The sequence below is a fragment of the Taeniopygia guttata genome, chromosome 5, assembly GCF_048771995.1.
Source record: "Taeniopygia guttata chromosome 5, bTaeGut7.mat, whole genome shotgun sequence".
NCBI classification, from domain to species: Eukaryota; Metazoa; Chordata; class Aves; order Passeriformes; family Estrildidae; genus Taeniopygia; species Taeniopygia guttata.
Window position 1 is genome coordinate 3,637,794 of NC_133030.1, and position 24,342 is coordinate 3,662,135.

The 24,342-nt window shown below is 34.6% G+C and overlaps 1 protein-coding gene across 1 annotated transcript in view; it reads right to left on the minus strand.

Annotated features, from left to right (window-relative positions):
- Positions 1-24,342, minus strand: part of CCDC73 (coiled-coil domain containing 73) — a 55,906-nt gene that overhangs the window by 21,575 nt on the left and 9,989 nt on the right. Inside the window, exons 3-11 of the mRNA XM_072929444.1 lie at positions 21,051-21,122; positions 17,674-17,745; positions 16,869-16,904; positions 15,020-15,094; positions 13,154-13,192; positions 7,776-7,911; positions 6,264-6,343; positions 488-616; positions 62-121 (exon numbers count right to left, since the gene is read on the minus strand). Of these exons, the coding sequence (XP_072785545.1) occupies positions 62-121; positions 488-616; positions 6,264-6,343; positions 7,776-7,911; positions 13,154-13,192; positions 15,020-15,094; positions 16,869-16,904; positions 17,674-17,745; positions 21,051-21,122 (699 nt within the window). The remainder of the gene's footprint in view (positions 1-61; positions 122-487; positions 617-6,263; positions 6,344-7,775; positions 7,912-13,153; positions 13,193-15,019; positions 15,095-16,868; positions 16,905-17,673; positions 17,746-21,050; positions 21,123-24,342) is intronic.

Consider the following 24,342-nt stretch of genomic DNA (forward strand, 5'->3'; position numbering starts at 1 on the left):
GAAATGTAGCACCTACAATCTTAAGTGATTTTTAAGTAGTGAAGCTGTACTAACAACTCACCAGCTTTTCTTCTTTAATGTGAGTGTTTTCTTCTTGAACTTTTTTACTGACTGCTGTCTCCTTAAAAAAAGAACATGAAGAACAGTGAAAGGCATTTTAAATTAATGTCTATTTTTTAAACAATATTGTATTAATGTGATATAGTGAATCATCATCAGGTTACTTAAAGAAATTGAATGATTTTTTAATGTCTTCTCACCCATTATTTTACTAAGAAATTATATTGATATTCACAGTGCATTTATTTCCCTAGAAAAGGTTATAGTGGAAATAGTTTAAATATATTGTATATGCAATATAGTAGAAAGGAATCACTAATCTGTATCCATCAGAGATCATTGCTAGCAGGTTTGCTGAATGAAGCCATATTCAAATAATTGCAAAAAATAGTCACCAAAACTTTAATTTGTTTAAAATCCAAAATACCATTCTGATTTTCTGTTGCAGTTCTTGAAACTGTTTTTCCTTGACTGCAAGATTGATGTTTTCTTCTCCCACCCTGTACTGAGAGGTGACCTTGGACCTTATCAAGTCTGTAGTTACTTTCTTCAGTTCCTTAACACAGGAAACACATATAAATAGTTCATCCAGTATAGGCATTGCAATTCAAAACAGAAACAAATCTTTTAAACTGTCCTGGTCGTGCCCTACTTTGAGATAATGTATGGAAACAACAGAATAAATTACAGGTATTGAAATGTGTCAGACTGACTTATTAAACTTCAAACTTGTCACACGTGACTAAAAGTTCATTTTCACAGGTAAAATGTTATTGTGCCAGTTTTACTCTGAAGTATTTACTTAATCATTTTATTATTTTCTCTTCCAAGAGGTATATTAGAAGTGGACATTGAGTTGGTTTTGGTAAAACCAATGGGTCTTATGGGTTCTTTACCCATATCTACAATAGGAATTATTATTGTAACTATGGTGTACATTCTTGGGAATGAGGAGGGAAAAAAAAGGAGAACAGCGATTATCTGGTAAAAACAGGAACTGGCTATAAATTTGGAGGATCTTTGCTTTTCCTGAAACATTAATTACTTAATCTCAAGAGAATGCTAAATTAATTTTATATTAGAAGGTTCTACAACATGATGCCTTTGATTTTATAGCCTTTATCCGCTTTTAAATATCCTGTGGATTTTTTGTAGGTTTTTTTTGGGGGGTTTTTTTTTGGTTGTTTTTTTTTTTTTTGTATCTGTTTGGTATCAGTTATTCAGAGCTTCTAGTGCAGCAAATAAACAGCAAATGCTTTGATCTCATTAAATTACAACTTATAGTTCCTGGAGCCATAAATATTGTGCCCTGCTCTCCCCCTCCCCTCCCATCCTGGTGCAAGGTAGTCTGGTTAATATCGCTCTCTCCTTGAGCACTCTGACGTTTACTCAGACAAATAGCAGAGGTTATGAATGCTCACAGATAGCATCAAGAATTCTCCATGATGCCATAGTGGTGAACCAAGCATTCAGAATGGTCACAGTTTTATCTAACAACTAAGTTTGGTCTGTTTAACTTTTCTTCACAAAACTGGAATTTCGGTTATCACACACAGAATTATCACAGACTGGTGGTTAACTGTTCTGGACAAAATCATAGAACAGTACAAAAGAAGAAAGAAAGATTACACTGCAGCTGAAATTCACAAAATTTTATGGAAAATACAAGTATAGGTAGCACCTTTAAATAAAACAATTTTTTGCTAGAGGCTTTATTTCTCACGTATTTTAGCCATAAATTCAAAATTATCTAGTAAGTCCTAAGTGTAATTGCAGAATCAATTTCATAACTGAAAGCCAGCAATGCTTTACAATTATTCTATTCTGTAAGCTAGGTTTTCCCCATCTTCTGCAACTGAGACACATTTCAGTTGTACTGCTTTTACTAGAAGGCTCTGTCTGTAGTGAACATGCAAGGAGAGCTCCTGCTGTTAAGTGGCAGAAGGTGCAAGCAGCTCTAATTTTGTGCAAGTGCAAAGGTGCACTGCAGCAGCCTGCACAGAGGTGCAGATGTGGGACAGAGAGCCCAGCTCACAGGCTGGGTGCCACACCAGCAGGTGCAAAAGCCTGCCACGGACCTGATGCCAGCTGGTTTCCAAAAGTCAGCCTTTATAGTGTGCGGAAATAAACTTATTTTGTCATGGGGAAAGCATGAGTCGTGCCCTTGAGGCAGAAAAGGTGATTGTATTTTTTTCATTGTAATGGCAAGTGGGTGTGTACAATCCATCTGGAAGCAAACCCAAATCTGCTAATACAAAGCTGTAGGCAGGAAAAACCAAAACCAACAAACAGCCAGAACCCAACACAAACTCCCAAAAAAACCTCCACAAATGAAATCACCAAGAATAATAGCAAAGTTTTTAATGGTGAGTGAAATTGCAAGGTTTGTAGCCGCAAAAATAATTTTAAAAATAATTTTCTACACACTACATGTGTTTTCTTATACCGTGAAATCAATTAAAATGTTACCCCAGAGTTTTTGTCTTTTTTTTTTTTTTTCTAGTAGCTTTTTCTCATTATTCAAATTACCAGTAGCATCCAAAAATCTAAAGTATGTTGAATGTGAAAAATAACTTTATCAGTTCTGGGGTGTATTGAGAGAGAATAACAAAGCTTTAAGCCCATTCCCCTGATCTGTTGCTAGCAGCCAGTGCCTAGGGATATGGCTTCAAAAGCAATTCATGCCAATATAAGTCAAGAGTGTCCCAAAATCCCAGTCCTGCTCCTTAAAACTGCTTTCCTTCTCCAAGTTGGTCTGAGCTAAAACTTCCACTTTTTTGATTGGGTTTTTTTTGTTGTTGTTGTTGTTTTGTTTTGTTTTGGGGTGTTTGATTGGGGGTTTTTGTTTGTTTGTTTGTTTTTGTTTTTGGTTTGGTTTTTTGGGGTGGTTTTTTTTGGGTTAGTTGGTTTGTTTTATGGGGTTGGTTTTTTTTGGGGGGGGGTTGGGGTTTTTTTTGTTTGGTGATTTTTTTGTAAAATCTAGTTTTGTTCAATACAAAAAATTAATTCCACTCTCCCTTGAGGTGGCACAAATACATGTTCCAGCATAAAGAAGTGATGCTGGACTGGAAAAGCAGCCAGCACAGGCAGATGTAGCCACTTCCCAAGACTGAAAGCCAATGGAAACTTTTCCTGTATTCAAAATTACATTTATCTCCATTTGCTCTCTTCCTAGGTTGCTGCAACCCTCTTGTACTCTTTTGGGTCTTGAGCAGCAGAGTTGTTTCTTAAGCAGCAGAATGACAGAAATCTTTTTCTTGGCCAGATACTAATGCAAGCACTTTCACAGTGGTTGAAAAGAATCCTACCACGCTGAGTATCAAAACATTCAAATCTAAAAACAAATGTTACTGAAAGGAAATTTTGCCACAGTCCATTACATTAAAATTTAGGAACTGGACTTAAAGCAGGTAATGTCAAGAGATGTAATTACAACCTCTTTAAATGATATTTCTTTCCTGAAACTCCAGAGGAATAAACCTGTGGAGAACAGACCTCAATTTCACTCAAGTCTACTGTTGTACATATTTAACACTTTCATAACACACTTGCAATTTCATTAAAATTGGAGATTAGCTTATTTATATCCATAAATGTTAAATAGCACTGACTTCACTAACTTCACATTCCCATTAAGAACAAGTGTGTGAGATCATCCAGGTCTGAGTGAAAGTAATGGCTGTGATAAGAGCTGACAACCAAATTAAGATTTTAGTACCATGGATAGCCATTCCCATTCCAGCACTGAGGCTACAGAGGAAAGAAGTTTGAACCCAGAAGTTGTCAGAGCTGTTAGAGGTCAGTCAAGTCTCCAAGGCAGATAAAACCAGCTTTAGAAGTTGTCCCAAGTTGTGCTGTTGATATCATGACTTCTTTCAGCTACGTAGCAAATGAAAACAGCCTGGTAATTCCTTTTCAAAACTCTCCTAAATATCCCAGTTCAGATAGTTCAAAAAAGGTTGGTCAAACACTAAAAACCAATAAAAAAATTCATAAATAACTACAATAAAGGCATTTCCTGCTGAACTGAGGAAGCTAGATTAAGTTTCAGTTGACCTCCTTTTTCTGCTTATCTAACAGTATTTTATTTAAAATTCATAACCCTTCATGACCTTAAGAATCAAGAGTGCAGTTGAAAAAAAGAGTGGATCAAATAATATGTTTGACTGCTGGAGTACTTAAATTTCAATTTCTCTCTTACACCTATGTTACTCACAAAATTCACTATGTAATATTTTCTTAAACATTCTATTTTCTTACCTCTCAAATTACTTACCCTCAGAGACTGTTAAGTAATTAATCATTATTGTTTTTGCACCAGAAGCAACAAATCCAATTTACTGTGATGCTGAAACACTCCTGAAACACCTCACTTTTTTATTTACAATATGCTACAATAAAGACATGTTGCATTTTAAATGAACACTCCTGTTTCTGTCACATGTAAATCATTTCCCTTTTTTAAAAGGAATTACACAGTTGGACTGTGCACAATGCACAGACAAAGCTGCTCTCAGACCTTCAGAGTTATGATAATATCAGCATCCTAACAAACGTGGTTCTCCTACAGAGGAAAGTTATCACCACTGACACCTTCCAATATTTTTTCTGTTCTCTTCCATCCATCAAATATTCCAGATAAACATATACAGTTTTTATATCTAACCTATCATTTGAATTATGTAGCTGAATAAACATTTTTAAATATTGCAAGACCTAATTGTGATATAGAAATTAATTTGAGAATTTTTCCAGCGTTCTGCTTTACTCTTACTGTGGATTTCAGTCTGCTTTCCTGATGGTAAGAGTTCTGAAATCTTTGATCACTTCAAAACTTGATCTTTTTGACACTGAGGTTTGGCAAGTTACATTCTAGTATGTATCTAAAAAATCCAAATTGAATTCCTGATTAATTTTTACTGTGGTTACAATATCTCAATGAAAATATGAAAATTAAGTAAAGCACTAAAGAAGGTAAGAATGAAACAAATTTTTTAAAATCTCAAAATGTCTATATTTCAAGATAAAGTCTGGCTTTTAGTGGAACCACACTCCAAAGAACCTTAACAATAAGAGGCTACATGCTCTTTAGAAGAAAAGAAACAACAGTAGATTCAGGGAGAATTTTCAAGTACTTTTGTACTTTCAAATCCCATTATTCAGGCAAAGAAAGGTAAACAGGTAAACATCCATTTTTTGATCAATATAACCCAAATATAAAATGGTCATAGTCCCTTTTCCTCATGTACAAATTATCTTTGCCCCTGCCCTTTTTTGTTTTCAAAAACATTCACGAACTTGACAAAGATTCCATGGTAATTCAAAGCAATCATCTGGAAACTGGGGATTAGCATTAGGCCAAGAAGTTGAGATAATCATGCTTTTGATCCCTATATAAAATCATTACAGAATCTAAAGGAGAAAATAAATTTAAAGGATGGAAATAAAAAGATAAGGAGATATAAAGAAGAGATATGGTGTGGAAAGGTATTGAGTTTACAGAACAAGTCTGATTTTTGAATGCCCTTTTGTTTTTCTCTTAAGAAAAACAAAAAGAAAAGCTTGTTTAGCTCTTAAGAAACAGCTCAAAGGGAAAAGAATGTAATCTTCCTACTATTGCCTATGTTCAAGAGTGCAACTCAAAAATGTACTTGGCAAAGAGGAGTTTCTGAATAGAGGCAGGAGAAAAGAGCTTAGTGACAACTTCCTTGTAAACAGAATCACCATAATCTGATGTCTCAGCTGCCTTGTCACAAAACTCTCCCACTTCAGGGATTCAGCTACACATTTTACCCTGTGTTCAAGATACCAGCTCGCCTCCATGGCAAATGCTCTTCATGCTGTACCTCTGACCACACTGAAAACACCACTACTACCTTCCCCACAGATGGAGAAGAGATGGCAGCACAGCACAGGAAGAAGAGAGGTTACTAATAATTAGCAAGAAACAAGAAGGATGCTGTAGAAGTAAATAAAAATTCACAGGTTACAGAAAATTCTCAGAGCTGCTCCAGTTTTAACTGAGGTGGCTGTGGAAGATAATTTAGCCATCAGTCATAGTATGAAAAACAGTTCTGCTGCTTGTCCACCACTTCTGTTAATACATCAGCAGCTTTTGGAAGGCCCAAAGAATCACAGAATATTCTGAGTTGGAAGGGACCCACAGAAATCTTTCTCCATTCAGAAATGTGCACTGTACTTACTTCTTTCAGATTGCTTATTTCAGTCTCTTGTCTTTTATTCACTGATGCTAATTTCTTATTGTGCTGTATGGCTTCCTGCACTTTAAAAAAGAAGTTAAAACATGTTAACAAATAATTTCACATTTCAACAAATATTTGATTTCTAACTTCAATATATGTGCATATAATTTATTTTAAAAAACAAACCTAAAACTGAAAATATGATTCAACTACTTTTTCTATGTAGTTTGATACCACTCTGGAGGACTATACCAGGTAGTACCAGTTGTCTGTACCTCAAACAATGAGTTAAGACTTCTGTATGTTGGCTTGCCTTTTATAACTGTAATTTAATTTTTAGTGTCTTAGGATGTCATTTTAGTAGGACTTTTAATCTTGGTTTTATTTTTTAAAGCTTTTCTTGTAATTTTCTGATTAATTTAGTTATTTTCAGACTAACACAGAACATAGTGGACCACAGAACATATTAATAACTGAGTTAACAGATGTACAGAGTTATACGCATATAGGCCATGGAAGACAGAAAACCAGCAGAGCAAAAATTTCTAACAATTACTTCTATTCCTGCTGAAAGGGAAGGGAATTTTCTCTTAGACTTTATACAGGTGAAGATATCACTGGGAAATTGCTTGAAATTCCACAATGAAAAGCTGAAGATGTATACTGGTTCCTGTACTTTTTCAGACAGTTCTATTCAGTCTTTGATCCTCTCAGGTTCCCCTTCATCCTTTTCTGATTCCTCTTCATTCACCCCTAATCTTTTTTCTTTATTTTCCTCAGTAGTTTTCTGGCACTACACTTGAACACAAGAACTGTAGACCCCCAGAACGTCCTCTCCTTTTCTGCTAGAGATGGTGCATCATGGGGAATGATGGACAACAGCCCTACAGTACCATAAGCAGTTTTGCAGTTTTGAATGAGAATAGGTGCAAATTAAAATATTGATGAATTTAACAGCTATCTTCTGATACAAGTTAGGAAAACTTCCCAGAACAACAAGCAGGCTAAAACTGGTAAAACTCTCTTTCAACAGAAGTCATGTGCTCACTTTTCAGCTTTAAAGTACAATCAGCAGGACATTGGTTGGCCAACAATGTCCTGGATTTAAGATTTTAAAAACTGAACACAATAAGTAATTTGAAGTACTGAAATACCACAAATATATATAGAATATTTTACCGGTTCATTGAAACTAGATTTGAAAAAAAAAAAAAATAGTTTCAGGCAGAAATAAAAAAATTTAGTTAGATTCAGCAATTTAAAAGGTTTTTTTTTGTATTCTGGGAAATTATTTTTTTTTTTTTGTTCATTTGATAGTGCCTCAATATAATTTCTTGTGTATCACACACACCACTGTAGCAGTGGATAAGCAAAGAGCACTGAGGAACCTACGAAGATATTTGATGCTTGCATGGGGTAGTTCCTATTTTTCTGAGTTTACAAGTGTCTCCAACTCTGTGTTGTCAAAACACAGCAAAGCCAAGTGCTGGAAGGCATTTAAGACATACATACCACTGTGCTCTAGTTTGCCATGAACACCTTTCACAATTCCAAACCGAGATGTAATAGTAGCATAGCACCTCTCAATTTCATTCAGTTTCTTATGATGCTCCTCTTTTGCTGTTAAGTGCATCTGCAATTTTTGATCCTGTTAGGAACATAAACCAAGCACCCATTAGCTCTCCAAGTACTTTTGAATTTAACAGCATAAATGCAAAATAATTCCCAGACTCTTTCAGTTGTCTATTTCATATCTAATGACCTTTCTCATCTCCAAATAGCAGGAAGAGAGACAGAGTCATCATGATAATCAAAGGATGTGAGCATCTGACATTTGGGGAGAGGCTGAGGGACCTCAGTTCAGTTCAGCATGGAGAGGACCTGATAAACATGTACATACCAGGGAAGGTGTGTGTGTGAAAGGAATAAAGAAACCACAGCCAGGCTCCTTTTAGTGGCGCTCACTGACGCTAAGTGAAAGAAAACAAATTTTACTTAAACTTGAGGGAAGAAACATTTATTGTCAGGGTGGGCAAACACTAGAACAGGTTGCACAGGCAGGCTACAGAATCTATCCATGGAGATACTAAAACCAACAGGACATGGCTCTGTGACACTGGCTCCACTGACCCTGCTCTGAGCCTCCACAAGAGACTCCTGACAGCTTAAACCATTCCAGTCCTGGGCTTGCAGAAAATGACACAGCCAAGGGCAATTAGGATTGCATGTGTATGCCAAGGGCATACACAAACTATGACACACCTAAAGAAAAGAATTTCAACACACTTGCTAAAAATCAGAAGTGCATCAACTACTTCTAGAGTAGAGGTGACTTTGATTTAGACTAGTGAGACTAATGCAGATTAACACTCCATGCTTCCCAGAAAAAGATTAATAACCTTTCAGTGAGTAATTCTTAATTCCTAAATATCAATTAGCAGTTCTAGTATCTTGAAATATTATTAAATCACTTTGTGTATCTAACTACTTTTGTAAGCATCTAACACTTTATTTTACTTTTATTCACATTGGCCTAAGTAATACCACAATGAAAACCATGTGGCAATTAAGTACAATATATCTAATTAATTTTACCAATCTCTCATTTTGTGGAAACTGTTCAGTGACAAATTTTTTTGTTATCATGGTAACACTAAGTTTTTTGTGCTCTTCTTTATACTGTATTTTTGTTAACAGTTTTGTAGGTACTATTTGGTAAATTTTTAAATTAATTTTTCTGAAGAGAATGGGTTAAATTAATTCCTCAGAAAGGATAACCATTTCTTCAGATATCTAATCTATTTCTAATCTACAGTAGAGCAACACAGCAATTAAAATGAACTGGGCCAAATTCATTCTTGTGTGTAAATTCAAGTTACACCAGGATGCATCTGGCCCAGTCTGTTTGACTTCGGCAAGGCTCCATTTCCACACAGTAACAAATGCAATACATGTCCAGGCATCAGAGGATAATAAAAGCTGATAGTAATCAAATGAAATGACCACCATAAGACTAGCAAAACAGGATATACAATACAAATTTCTCATGTTTTATAAGGTATGAAATTAAACACACTACAGCAAATGGAAAGTCATAATGGAAGCACTGGTAAAGAAACACCACACTTACAGAAATCACTGTAAGGAATGTAGGTTGAAAATGTTCTTATACTTTCTCTTTTTCCTAATCATAAATTAACTGTTGAAGATCTGTGCTTAACTAATGCCAGGAGGGGAATTTTATAACAAAAACATTAAAAGGAAAGATTTTCTTTGTTTTTCCTGGTAGTTCCCTCAGGTATATTTATTCTAAGAGACAGATGAACAGGAAGACAGACCTAATTTGAGACTTGAATGGCTTGTGGCGAGATTAGAAGAGTTTTGCAGATTTTATTATGGATTTTTTCTTAGTGTTATCCCAATTCCTTTCTTTAGTCAGCAAGATAGTGTTAGTCTCTCCTCCTCTCTCAAGAAGTTGAAATATTCAACCTCACAGGGCTCCTTCCAGGGATAAAAGGAACTGGCCTGCTCTATCTGCAAGAGTTTTATTAAGAGCTTAACACTTGCCTAAATATGGTTTTTGATGGCAGGCTGCTCTCCAGGCTTAATGCACAGAGAAATAAAAGCCTGAGTATGTGATTTGTCTCCTCCCAGTGAAAAGGTTGTAAAACATTCTTTCATAGAAGCCAATCAAGAAACACCAGGAGACACTGCAGGATAGGGAGTGGATGACCCTGGAGCTGGAGTGAGACCCACAGAATCTTGGTTCTTCTTCCTTATGTCTGATACTGCAAGAACAGGAATTATTGCCCTGCCCTCCACCAGTAATAAAGATAAGCTGGGATGGGGAGTGGAATTGATTGTGGCCATATGGCTTGTTGAGGCACAATGATTTCTTGGTGGAACCAGAGCCGAGAAATAGCTCAGGGTCAAGTGGGTGACTGGAGAAACACAAAGAGGGAATGGCCCATATCTCAAAGATATTCTGGAAATGGAGTCACTAGTCAGAGGTACTCAGTGAAGCAGAAGGTGGTAACTGGGAGGTGAAAGTGTCAGAGAAACAAATGAGATGTAATAGCATGGAGACCCACGGCAAGATCACAGAAGAATTAGGCAAAGGACTACCAACTGTAGATCTTTGAAACAGGAATTATTTTCACAACAGTTCCTCCAGTACTAACCATTTTTCTACTTAAAAAACATTGGGTTGACTTTATACTATATCACTGCCTCCTCATTGTGTTTGTAAACAATATAATATGATTACAGGCAAACTCCTAAAAGACACAGAAAGGAAACAAAGCCATCCCTATTTTAGATTACTATGAACAAGCCAACTTTTAAAGTTTATTTAACATTTTGCAAGAATACCTTTTTCATTCATTTGGCAACTACACCTGTATTAGAAAACTAAATGGTGGCAGGAAAGTTCTCAGGAAATGCCTGTCCTGTTTTTAAAATATTCCTGACACACTTTGGCCTGTGCCAAGTAGGACACATGTAAGCAGATCCTGAACACAGTTCAGGTGGGAACACAGTTCCCTGTCTGCTGGGAACAATGTGGGTTATTTGGATCTAAATTCCCTCTTTTCTGTGGTAAGGTTTACTCAACCTAGACCAACTGACTGCAGCTTCACATAATGGTTTCACATATATTTAGTTTCCAATAAAAACAGTAAGGGAAGACAAGAACAGATGCCACATGCAGAGAGTCATGGTATTCTCCAGTCTGCCAGGAAACCAACACCTGACCATTTTCCTCCAATTACTTCCTAATTTCAGCAGCAGGAAAACAAATACAATACAGAGCTCACACTCAAGTGTATTCTATCAACTGAACTGGTTTTGTAGTAATCCCACCTGACTGCATGAGTGCTACTGTCCATTTGCAGTGAGGTGCAAAACAACTGCACTGCATGCAATAATCAACACTTTTATTGTAGGGGGGTGAAAGACAGTAATAAAGACAAATAAATAATAAAAGAAAAAAAAATTCCTTTATTTGTTTGTCTCTATACTGTCCTTCAGTACTAAACAAAACCTTCCACTATTTTAAAATTATAGCATATATGGTAAGAATTGTATCAGCACTACAATTTTTTGCATAAACTTAACTGGACAGCATGCTAAAACACGGTGTTTATGTCAAGTATTAACATGGCATATACTATTCTAAAAGAACAGAATTAAGGGAACAAAAACAGAATAAAAAGCTACATCAGTAAGACACACCCAGTCCCCAGCACACACAGAAGCTCCTTCACTGACTGGCAGGGTTTCTAAGATGCGAGATAGAAACTGAGCAGCACATCTGTTTACTCTCAAAATGCCACACCAGAGAATAATCTAATCTGTCCTTAACAAATATTGAAATAGAAATGGGACTCAGACAAATGACTGGTTCAGAATTTCATCCATTTGATTTTTAAATATTTTGCTATTGGTGATGACCAGGAGTCTACATTGATCCCTTGAATGTACCACTTATTTCAGTGCAACCACTCAGAAAGTAAAGTTGCTAGAATCTGACCTGGTCTGAAACTGCAGTAGCTCACTACTGCAAAAGGCAACAGGAAAAAATTCACTTTTGTTTACCGTATGGGGTATTTTGTTTTCATCATTTCATATCAGAGCATTTTCCTTAAATAAGTCCCAGCTGTATGTGTTCTGTTTAGTGCTACATTCAAAAGAGGATTTTCAGCATTTTGCCTCTACTCAATAGCATTTTAAATTACCATACTCTGTATTGAAGCAAACGCTTTCAAAATATTCAAATGATCAATTAATGAAAAGTTTATGAACATAAGAAATATATTTATTTAAGCAGCATAGATGCCTTTCCAGCTTACAGAAAAGGTCTTGTCCCTTAAATATTCTCATGCACATGGAAGACTAAGCTTTTAATTTATGAAAGAAAGATAATACGTAAAATGACCTAAATGAAAGTCCAATTATTCTGTATGTTTTCAACACATTTTTAGATCAGCTGCATTTTAGGAATAAGTACAAGTTAAAAGTGAAGTAAGACAAAACACATTTTATGTTGCCTTTGATCTTTAACTTGTAGCCTTATCTCCCAGGTCAGAGGGCACATTATTCAATTTCACCATATTTTGTGTAAAACCACTGTAGCGTTGAAGATGACTTTCAGTACAAATGTCATGGTACTTAAAGCTAAACTGGACTCTACTTTTTGAGCTTCTTAATTAAAATCACAGTTTGTAATGGTCTGACAATATTATCTTTATTCTTTCCAGTTGAGCAGCAGCAGAATTTTCACAGCATTTATTCAATCAAGCCTAGCAATGTTTCTGTGGCTCACTCTTTTACTTCCTAAAACAGACAAGAGGGTTCAGAGCCACTATGCTGTCACTTGGGTAAATTTATTCCCTGTGTCAAAGGGAGTGAGCTGCACTGGATGAAATCTAAACTGTTCAGGCAAACTGATGTTAAGAACTAATTCTGAGGAGTAAAAAAGAGTGAGAAGAAAAACACCAGTTCTTCCTAAAAACAAAACCAAGACCTGCTAGGAATTCTCTATTACTTTTTGATATTATTATCCAGATTCTATCAGAGTAATAAAATTACATTATTTAAATGACAGTCTATTAAAAATCTTTAATCTATAAAGAGAAAAAATATACCAATTCTACTTTAATTCAGTGAGGAAAAAATACCACATGCTGAACAGTAGCTATCACACTATAAAAACCTAAAACCATTGCATTTGTAAGATTTTCAGATCTTAAGCTGATACCTCTTTGTGTTACTTGTAATAATTATTATATATCATTTAAGTATCAAAGCCAGTTAGTAGTGGATTATACCCTAAACATACTGTTTTCATTAAAGCTTTTCCTTCTTTTTTTTTACTTTCATTATTTTCTTACCATTTCATTCAGCTTCTTTTGTAAAGTATATTTTGAAATCTGTAAAACAACAGAGAGTTATTAATGAAATGGTACTTACATTTTTTCTGACAACAACCTGCATAATTAAGTATTATTATACCAAGGATTTAATTGCACTTGTTATTAATCCATCCAATATAGTAACACTGGTTTTGAATTAATGATGGCACAATTTCATGTATTATTAGATTCACTTTACTTCATAATGTTACTTCAATACTTAAATTATGTAAAACCACTTTACACTGAGTTGTTATTAGAGGAGTTTTGAAAAAGTGCAAAAATCCTTGTGTTTTCTGACAGGCATCATAAAAACAATGTGCAAATGGACCACAGTCTGTAAAACTAGACCCTTAGAAATAAATAGAGAAGAAGACAAAGACAGAAATAAATGTGTTCCTTCAAATCCTACAGGAATAGAAGTGTGTTACCTGTTGGAAAACCCAAAGTATCTTAGTTGATATTCTAAATGGTAACAAAAAAGATATAATGGACCAATCTCATGAGCTTTAATAATATAAGGCTGACATTAAAATATGTTAACACTATTTAATACTCCACTGACAGAGTATTTTGATTTGCATAATGCTTAAGTATAAGAGGGAAAAACAGAGTAGTGTTAAAGAACCTAGAGTGTACAAATCTTATACAGAAAATATTATTTCTAGGAAAAAAACAAGAGAACAATCATTTTAAGGTAGGGTTCTGACTCTACAGAGAGGAATACAGAATTAAATTTAAAATTCTTCACTCTTGTGTTAGGCTTGTATTTATATAAATTCTTGACTCTTGTATTTCCAAACAATTTCCCTGGGACTACATATCTGTTGTGACACCCTGCTTCCTCAGGCCACAGCAGAATTTCCTAGATCTGAACTGTACTGTGACACAAATGTTTGATCTGTGAACATTCAATATTTAGAAATTTTTTTTTTAAATTTGTGGTTTATCTTTGAAAAGAAAGGCCAGTGGGATTTTTCATTACTCTTGCTGTCCACATATTATGTTCAGCAGACCATGGAGGGATGGATATTCCACATCATCTGCACTATGCCAAGGTTTGAGCAAGGCAACAAAATCCTTACAGCTATTGCTCAGAAGGCCAGCCATGAGAATCGGCTTCTTTTGCTCCTAAAATACAATCAGTGTTAACTAAATGATAAAACAAACAGTCTGCTACCAAGTAAATGCATTCCATTGTGAGAGAATGTTAATAAGAATCAACACAAGTTTTAAAATCATAGTGATAATCCAATATAGTAATTTTGTTTTCAATAGAATTATTATCCCGCTCAGTTTTGGGTAGAAAAATAATTAGTTCCTGCTAATACCTGAAATCTGACAATACATTGCAATGCTAGTGATCCATTCTCAATAGATCTGCCTTGGTCTTAAGCCATGGATCAAGTGTAAGTACAGAAACCTCCCAGTGAAACACAGAAAAACACTGAAAAACACAGGAAGCACTGCAAGCTGGAGGCCCAGTGTGAATATTTAGTTCTGTTTAGCAGTCCAAAACCAGGGATTCCAGGCAGGTGTAAAGTTAGAAAACAAGAATGTGAATAAAGAGGAAGACTGTGGAAATGAAAAGAAAGAACATTTCACACAGTTTGAACTTTTGAGTATTCTGGAGGAAAAGAACATTAGCTGGAAGGTTAACTTAAAGTAGTCTTGACACTGAATATTGGAACAGAAACTCAGTGTTACAAAGTGAGTAGTCCTAGAAAGATTAAACAATAAGACTTTAAAGCTCCTCTTAAAACCCACAATTTTCTTACTAGTATAAAACTAAAACCAAAACACTTGCATTCAAAGAAATGTTATTTTACAAAAGCAATAGTTTACCTGTAATGCTTTTAATGTTTCTTTCAGTCCATCAATTTCTTTTTCTTTTGTTTCTACAGCAAGTTGGTATTTTCCCTTTCAACAAAAGCTGTACTTCAGGATTTGGGCAGAATAAATGCATTTACAATAAGAATTTATCAAAAAGAATGTTAAAAAAATAAAGTGTTACTCCGCTACAACAGAACAATTCACTGGTGAATAATTCACCTAAATAATTTTAAAATGTAGATAAATATTGCTATAAAAAGAAAAGTGAAAACCCAATAGTGTATTTTCACCACTTATGACTCTATTCATCAAGTCATAAAATTGGCTGTTCCAGGAGAGACAAACCTGACAAAGGCAGAACGAATACATTATTTAGAAGAAAGATAGTAAATTTTAAAACAAAAAGTACCAGGTAAATCCATTTTTTATGTGCAGTAGCGGGATCTTCATAGAAACAATCTGCTCATTTTTCCCCAGTCCACAAAGAGAGAACTGTAACCTGCTATTGCTAGAATCACTAAATACATGCAAGCACATTTTATATGTATATAGATATATATGCCTATGTGTGTGTGTGTGTGCATATATAGACAAACATAAAGAATTTGCACATGAGAAAGTCAAAGGACTTCAGTAGAATTAAATTTGGTAAGAGTCGCTGGCTGCAGTCAATCCAATGCAGAACAGAATCAAAATACCAGAGAATATGACAGAAAACACAAATAAATCCATTCAATCACCCCTGCATGTTCCAGTCATTTCCAACATAGTGCTGGCTGTGCAATCTCCCAAAACCACCCTGATCACTCACAGTACATATCATCTAAATTGGTGCAAAAATTGGTTTTTCAACTCTGTCTTGAGCTTAATTTACTCTTTTGGTTACTTTGGTATAAAGTACTGAAAGTATTCTTCAATTCAATGGAAACAGAAGTAAAAATTAATCAGCATACAATTTAATTCTGAAGCTATCACTGAAAAATACAAATCAGAGAGTAGTAAGTGGGTATGTGTCACCAAATGAATTGTCTTAACAAGAAAAAATTCTAAACCTCCAATCAAATTACTCAACCATAAAATATAAAATAAATAGCAATAAATATCAATGAAGCAAACAAAAAAGTTTATTTTTATATACTTTCAATCCATTTAACCAGTTTACAAATTTCTTATGCCACATCTATTAGATTCATCTGCTCTAAACCACTGCAAAATTTAAATGAAATAATAGAGGCCACATGCAGACATTCACTGACTTCACTGTTTAAAACAGGTTCATTGTACACCAAATGTAAATCCTTCATTCAGAGGAGGAACTGGGCATTCAGCCTGGTATAAAAACCTATGTAGCTAACAAAATCCAGATAAATTCAGGCTAAAATTTATCTTATTTTAGTTTAGGTCAAGTACCTTAGGAAACCAGTTCAGCTAAATCAATAAAACCCTATTAAAATCTGATTTCTCTAAGGCAGTTAGAAATTTTATTTTTCAGTACTACTTGTAAAGGCCAATTATCCCAATTTATCCCAACCTTCTAGAATAAAATAAATTTTGTATAGCTGCAATATGGAACTATCAAAGAACACTCTTTTTGCAACTGATTTTTAGCATAAGCAGTAACACTTCACAAGTTCTATAGTCTATAAACAAAACAAAACAAAAAAAAAAAAAAAAAAAAAAAAAACCCAAAAAAATCCACCCCAAGTTACAAAGACATTTCTTTTGCAAAGGCCACAGCAAAAAACATAATGTAATTGCAATCTACTTAGTTTATACTTAAGATATATTTGGTAAGTTTTATATCATTATCATTTGCTTATGCTCTTCTTTGGATGGCAAACAACAAATAATTGTACAGTACCTTTTCTTCTTCCATGGCAAACATCCTTGCCTGTAACTTGGTTGTTAGTCACATAAAAACCAAAACAAACAAAAAAATCAGAACAGCACGTGGCAATAATTTTATCCATGCAATTCAACAAGACAATATAGTTATATTAACCTGCCTAGTATACTTCCTGGGTTTTTTTTAACTACAGGAACTTGTAGAGTTATAAGGAGAAGTTTGTGAATCTCAAATTATTTTTCCAGGGGAGAAACCTAATTGCCTGTCAGTTTGGGTTTTTTTGTGTGACATGATTGTGATGCAGCATTAATGACAAATTCTTCATCACCATGGGCAACAGTTTCAGTTCCTATGAACATTCCCTGCAAGATCTCTCAGCTCTTGTGTTTGCTCACTGTAATATGGAGAATAAAACACAAGAATGAAATACACTTTTAAATGTTGAGCAGTGTAATTTGTGTGGCAGATCTTTTACCATGGTTTATGAATCTACCCTTGCAGAGGTCATGCTAAATTAGAGGGGGGAAACCAAACAAGCAAAACAATGTAAGGAAAGTATTAGAAGAAGCATTATCTTCTCTAGGAGATTTTTGAAATATAAAAATGAAAAATGCCAGGAGGAGGGGCGTCTGGAAAGAACTGCCAAAATACAAGCATAATGGTGTGGCCAGAAGAAAGGACATGATTTCTTTTTTTTTGAGTTGTATATTTTAACATTTTATATGCAACAGAAAAATATTTTCCTACCAACTAATTACTTGCTATGATGTCATCATATTTTAAAACCCCACTGTCAAAACCAAAGGCTTTTCTTTGTTACCTGTTTTTTAAAAGCTGCCATAGCTTCTTTGTTCTGTTGTTGCAGTGTGTCAGTCTGATGCTGCAGAGTTTCCTGCTCACGTGAAGTAACAACAGTGTGAGTTAAGTATTATCTTAGAGCAAATTACATATAAAGTATTTCAAGAAAAGGCTGACTTATTGTTAAATGTTTTTCAGAAAGACACAACTGACTAAAAAACCCTGAAGACTAAAAAGATGCATTTTTTAACTGGTACTTGTCTTTTTGGTAGCAGCTTCTCTTTCATTCTTAATGGGTAACAATTCTCCCCTCTGGAATACAGACCTTTTGCTAGGACTTCTGTAAGCAACTCCTACCCATCCAATCAGCCTGCAGAAACAATCCACATCCACTGCCAGTTTAAGACTGAATCTTGACACTGGTCCAGGCAGTTACAACAGAATTTTAATACCCATTAAAAATAGAATCCCCTTGAAAAATAATTATCTGTTATTCTATTTATAGTAAAATTTTAGTCATTTAACAAGCTACCTGAAAGAGCTGAAGGAAGCCAGAAATAACTAAGTGTAAGGCAATAGTATGAGATTTTTATCACCCTCCAGCCTGGCTTTACTCTCATCCATAAAATCAAGAAAATGAGTGAAGATGTACTTTTTTTTTGCATTATTATTTCATATTATAATCTCATAGGCTAATATTATACTCTACAAGATGGAAATCTCCAACATCGTTAAGTATCATGCTTCTCTATAAGATACTTCACCTTTGCCATGGAATAACAGTTTTTTTAAGTTCTAAACATTGAAATATTAGGGAAAACTAGTTAAGAGGCTCTGTCCTTGAACAGCTATCTCAAAATGTAGATGAATGTTTAGCTTAGAAATATTAGTGTGAGGCAGGAAACATTCCAGTAATGACTGCACAAAAATAAATATAAATTAGACTATTAAAAAGAACTAATGGGAGAAAATAAATTGAAAATCTATTTCATACACAAGGAGTCAAATGTCTTCTTCTGCCTTAATAGAAATTGAGAGTTTTTAAACATACAATCTCTTCCAAAATTGCTGTTTTCTCCAGCAAGTTGGTGTTGCTTTCGCATTGTACAAGCGAGAGCTGATGCCTTTTGATAAGACAAGAATCCATGGAGATAAGGTGTTCCATATCCATTTACCTAATACCTCATCATAAGATGAGTAGAGAAAGTTTTGATTTGTATGTAACAAACAATGCTCAGTACATAAATTAATATTCAGAAGCATATAAATGTCCTGAGGAATGTTTTCCTGAGGCTGTCCCTCAGCCCTGTGTCCAAGGACAGGTTTCTCCAGGTGGTGACAGGCAAGTGAAGTACACTAGCAAGGCAGAGGCAGTACTGCAGGCACAAAAAGTCAACTATTCCCACTTCAGTACTCCTGCTCACCACAGGAATAAAATTTTATATCCGCAGCACTGCCAAATTAAGGTGGCACTACAAAATACGGGAATTCAAGGCAATATCATGGAATAAATTATGTAGGTATCAGTTTGGTTTCATTAAACTGTCATCCTTTATATAACTTTATCATAGATGTAATGGAAAAAAACCCCAACACTGAACTCTTTATAACATACCATCTCCTTGTACTGTATATTCAAGTGAGGCATTTTATTTTCAAAAAGACAGGGGAGTGTCTACAAATATTCATTTTCTAACAAGCCTCACACACAAGACTATCAGATAAAATGATTCTATTATCTCTGTCAGAAATTCAGGCTTGGAAGAAATTTTCCATGTATGTGTGACTGAAGACTGAAGAAAAAAGCAGGTTGGGTTTTTTTTAAATATGAACAAAATTGACTTTGATATTGTAATGTTTCAGAAGTATGAGTATACCCACTAGATTTAAAGGAATATATTCTCCAGTTATTCTGGTTTCCTTGCTTGAGTGTATTTATTCAAGAGCAGCAGCAGTGGTATATTTATAAAATGTAGAAAAGTTGTACTATTGACTTAGCTGAAGTAATGTCTTTATTTCAAACTGGACAGTTAAATTTAATGTAAAATAAAATGAATGACAGAAATATTGACTGAAAGGGAAATCTATGAAAGAAATGGTAAAACAGAACCTTTGATAAACCAGAGGAAGATGTCTACTTATTGAACTACTGCTGTGGTTAATATCATTCTGCATTCAGAAACAATCAGGTCTTAAATTCAATTTAAATGTCATACTTAGAATTTTCATCTTACTGGAGTCTCCGGGACTGGAAATTTGTATTAGCTTGTTCATTTGAAGTTCCAGAATATTTGCTCACGTCAATTTCCCAAAATCTACCACTCAATTGCTTACACGAGCTTTGCCATGCGCCAATGTTAAGTACAAAGTACAGGAACAGAGTTCACCTCACTACCTGTAGGTCCCATCCTTTTATGAGTGGTAAATTAAATTGCTGTTAAGGTCTTAGAATGGGTGGAAATCCTCCCTTTTGAACCCAGAATATTAAGCACTGCAATGCTAGGTTAAGAAAAGCAAAGAAGGGTTACAAATTGAAAGCACTCTTGCTTTTACAAATATAAAATGTTTCCTGTTTCTGTGTGCACATATATATCTTTCAAGAAAGAAAAGCACAGAGTTAGGATTATTAATTTAAGATGGTTAGGATGAACTCCAAGAAGAAATAGCCTTACTTTACAAGTAAGATGTTAAATATCCCAAGATCAAGGATAGAGCTGAAATTATTGTTTTTTCTGGGGTCGTAAAATATACGGAGTGAAGCCTTTTATCTTGTGCCCTGGTGACAGGGGTCATAGGTTTGATTGTATTAAAGAAGGGAATGCATTTCCTAGGAAAGCATAACCTCAGAAGCCCTAACTCTGAGAAGAATGTTACACTGAAGAATGTTACTGAATACTTCATTCCCAACATTTAAAAGCTGACAAACTTCTGAGTATGGATAACATACAAGTTAATGTTCAAAGTAACTTTCTGGAAAAATTACCACTTCCAAAAGATTGCAAGTGAAGGTGTTTGCTGCACTGATATTTGCACTTGCCAAAGCCAAGCATAATACAGAGAAGCTGCTACACAGGTTCCCCCACACCAATGTGTCAACAAGCCTCAGATTCAGCTAAATGTCTTATTTCTTCAGTATTTCCATCTCTTTTGACTGAAATTTCCAAGTAATGCCAAACATTATTATATTCTCTTGTTAAAAACTTCTCTAAGCTGGGCACATTCCAAATCAAAAGGAAAGCTACAGACGTTCATGACTAAATAATAAGCTACTGGCTAGCACATTCTACTATTGAAATAAAAATAGATCTAAAAGAGGAATTGTAACAAATCTCAATTTATATTAACATATAAAAATTAAATCTCAGCGGTTAAAACACTAAAAGCACACAGGAAAGTTACCTTCTGCCATTCAAGTTCTTGTTTCTCTATAACAATTTTGTTTATTTGGTCTTCATAATTAGTTTCCGTTTCCTAGTTAAAAAACAAACATAAAAAAGTCAAAACACTGAGATGAAGAGAAATTCAGTGAGGTGCAAAAGTGCTTCAAGAATTTACTGTAGTCAAAGATACAGATAATCATAATTAATGACTCTGAATCTTTGGGGCATCTTAAAAATTCAGCTCAAAGCATTTGGATCTTTATTCTTTGTGACGTCTCCTAGGACAATTGAAAAATTTTTGTCCATGGTTACTGCTGTTATTATGGAAAAAAGTGAAATATTTATCATTATCTTCTGTGCCAAGAAGCCTTCTGACCTACCAAAAGAAACTGAAACAGAATCATGGATAATCAACACATATTTCTGATGAGCTACTAGAAAATCTGAGAAGACCATTACTAAAGTCCAAAGGTTCCTCCATGATACACAAAAGGTACTAATAGAACGAAGGTGTGTTACAGATCCTGTTCTTGCAGAAGCACTTTGTCAAGAATCAAACTATCACTTTTGATAACAAATGAGAGTTACCTTCTGATAATCGCAGTTCCTAAATATTTATGTGAATTTTCCTGAAACATTCTGGTATTAATTTTTCCCAACAGGAATCAGCTTCCCTTTGGAGTCCAATTTTTATGAGCACTGACCTTCCTTCACAAATCCAGTACTCATAAAAAACAGGAAGAACAAAAGGTTCCCCTATTAACAGTCACGACTTCCTGCAAAAACAATACTCAGGTTTTTGATGCATGTCATAAGCAACTCAGCACTGTCCTGTTTTTGCACATAGTCAAAATAATGAATATCCTTCAAGGACCTGGAGAGCTCCACTAATGTGTCACTGAGCTTCAAAAGACTGCTTTCCTGCCTTTGCTCTGCACACTGATGGCCAGCTTGGCAAAGGAACCACTTTAAGGTAAGCCTGGCTTCTCTTTGATGAATCGTTGCACTAATAACATTTACTGAGGTCTTGTGTTGGACACACTCCAGCAAGGGCCAAGCTGACTGTGTGAGGGTAAAAGAATACTCCCAATACTTGAATAGTGCATTTTGATATATTATGTGCTAATTTTATGCTGTTTTTAAGTTCAACTTCACTATAGTTTAAATCTTGCAATCTTAATTGTTGGAAAAATCCAAGTACTCTTGAAGCGACTCACACCTCAAAAATTTGTTAGAACCTTCAGGAAACAGTCACAACTTGGGAAAAAAGGCCATGGATCTCTCTAATAAAAAATAAAAGAAGTCCTCAAAAGGATCATTCTCTTAATACTGAAGTAAAATTCAACTGAATTGCAATACCGTGAACAACTATTATTTGCCATGAGACTAAAACAATCCTATTAATGAATGAATAATTAATAATGAAGCAATACCTTTCCTGACACTCTGAAAGAACAAATGGAGGCTTTTTCTCCTTCCCAAGTGAAGAAGATAATACAAAAATTTATGGCTATAAAATATACTGCAATTCTTTCTGACGCCCAGTATGCATACGAGTTCCAAGTTTCTGATTCAAGGATATTTACCACACTTCAACTATTGATGCAAAACAGTTTTGAAGATTTTTCAACCCTTTCTCACTTAGTACAATATTTGATTAATAGTCCCACTATTTATCAATAGAAACAAAAGTGCAAAATATATCCCAAGTGATTCAAAATAGTTTTTTGACATTGATATCTTTTATAGCATTTTGGGGTCAAAATTGACTTCCTTGCTTAGCAGACAGTTTATAGGTACAGGTGTGTAGAGAAGCATACTTCTTTCCATAGGAAGCTACTCGCAAGCATTTCAAGAGATTCTTGCAGGTTCTAAATATATGCCTCATCACTCATGTGAATTTTACATTTAAAATACTGAATAGGCATTTAAAATTAAAATTTGGCTCACAGAGAACAGAGAAAAGTTCTTTAGCTTTTGCTTCTCTGATATATACTGGTAGAATACAGATGGAGAAGAGACCTAAAGATTTCATATGACTTAAGGCAAAAAAAAAAAAAAAAAAAAAAAAAAAAAAAAAAAAAAAAAAAAAGAGAGAGAACTTAAAATATTATCAATGATCCCCAGTTCTCCTTTAACAAATAGTAATGCATAGTTGCAATGATTTTTTTCCTGGTCCTATTCTGTAAGTACTGAAGGAAAATACATCCCCCTAATTTCCCTTGAGTGATGAAACCAAATGAGATTGGCTTGAAGCTTTTAAAATGGTGTGTTCTTCAATCTTTTCTGTTATTAAGCAACAAATCCTATGAAAATGATGTATTATTAGCAAAAGTCTTACTCAAAATGGTAAGAAAGTGGCATTAAATTCCATTTTAAGTGAGCCCTTTGCTGTGAATACTTAAGAGGATAAGAACCAAAGTTCTAAGTGAACAAAACTCCTCCAACTTACTCCCAAATCATAAAGGTGTATCTGGAAGCTATCAAAAATGTGCATGTATGCACTATGGTCGAAAAAAATAAACATCATAAATACTTAAACTGAGAATGAAAATTACATGATAAAAATGTTCTCATGTGAAATCACTAACGGTTATAAACCTTATCCATCATTTTTACATCGTCCAAAGGACATTTATAGTTTACCCATTTTGAACTGAAAACTTCTAAAACTTGTGTGAAGGACTTTTTTTTTAGAAGTTCTATCAGCTATGTAATAAGACAAAAATGTTTTTGTTATACTTAGGAGAACAATATTGTATATAACTCTGATGAGGGATCAAAAACCCACCAAACCTTAAAAGTGTTCATTTTTTATTAGATGCCTTAGGACTACATGGATTTAAGTGTTTTTATAAAAAAATACTACCATAACAATAAAAGAGGAGTAATTTGATGGTTTATTTACTCGTTATAACCTTTAGAAAGTGTCAAGCCTTCTTTAAAGTGTTTGCTTCAGGCTGTAGTTTTACAAGATGGGCTGTGGATTGGTCAAGCCCCCTCGATTCTTGACCCTGAACAGATTTAGGAACAGAGTACAGCTGGCTCATGTCCAAGCAGCCAAAACTGCTGCTAGGTATCTTTTTTGAACTTACAGTCTCCCTCCTACAAAATTGCACATCCAATTTTCATGCAGGTCAAATAGTACTCACAGAAACTACAATTTCTGATTGTTTCATACTATAATTAGAAATTCCTTCATAAATGAAGAAGACCAGTACAATTTTTAGTAGATCTCATGGATATTGTTCTTAAGCTTTGTTTCCAGGACAAATTTTAAAAGGAGAGAAGATACTCATAGAAGCATTATT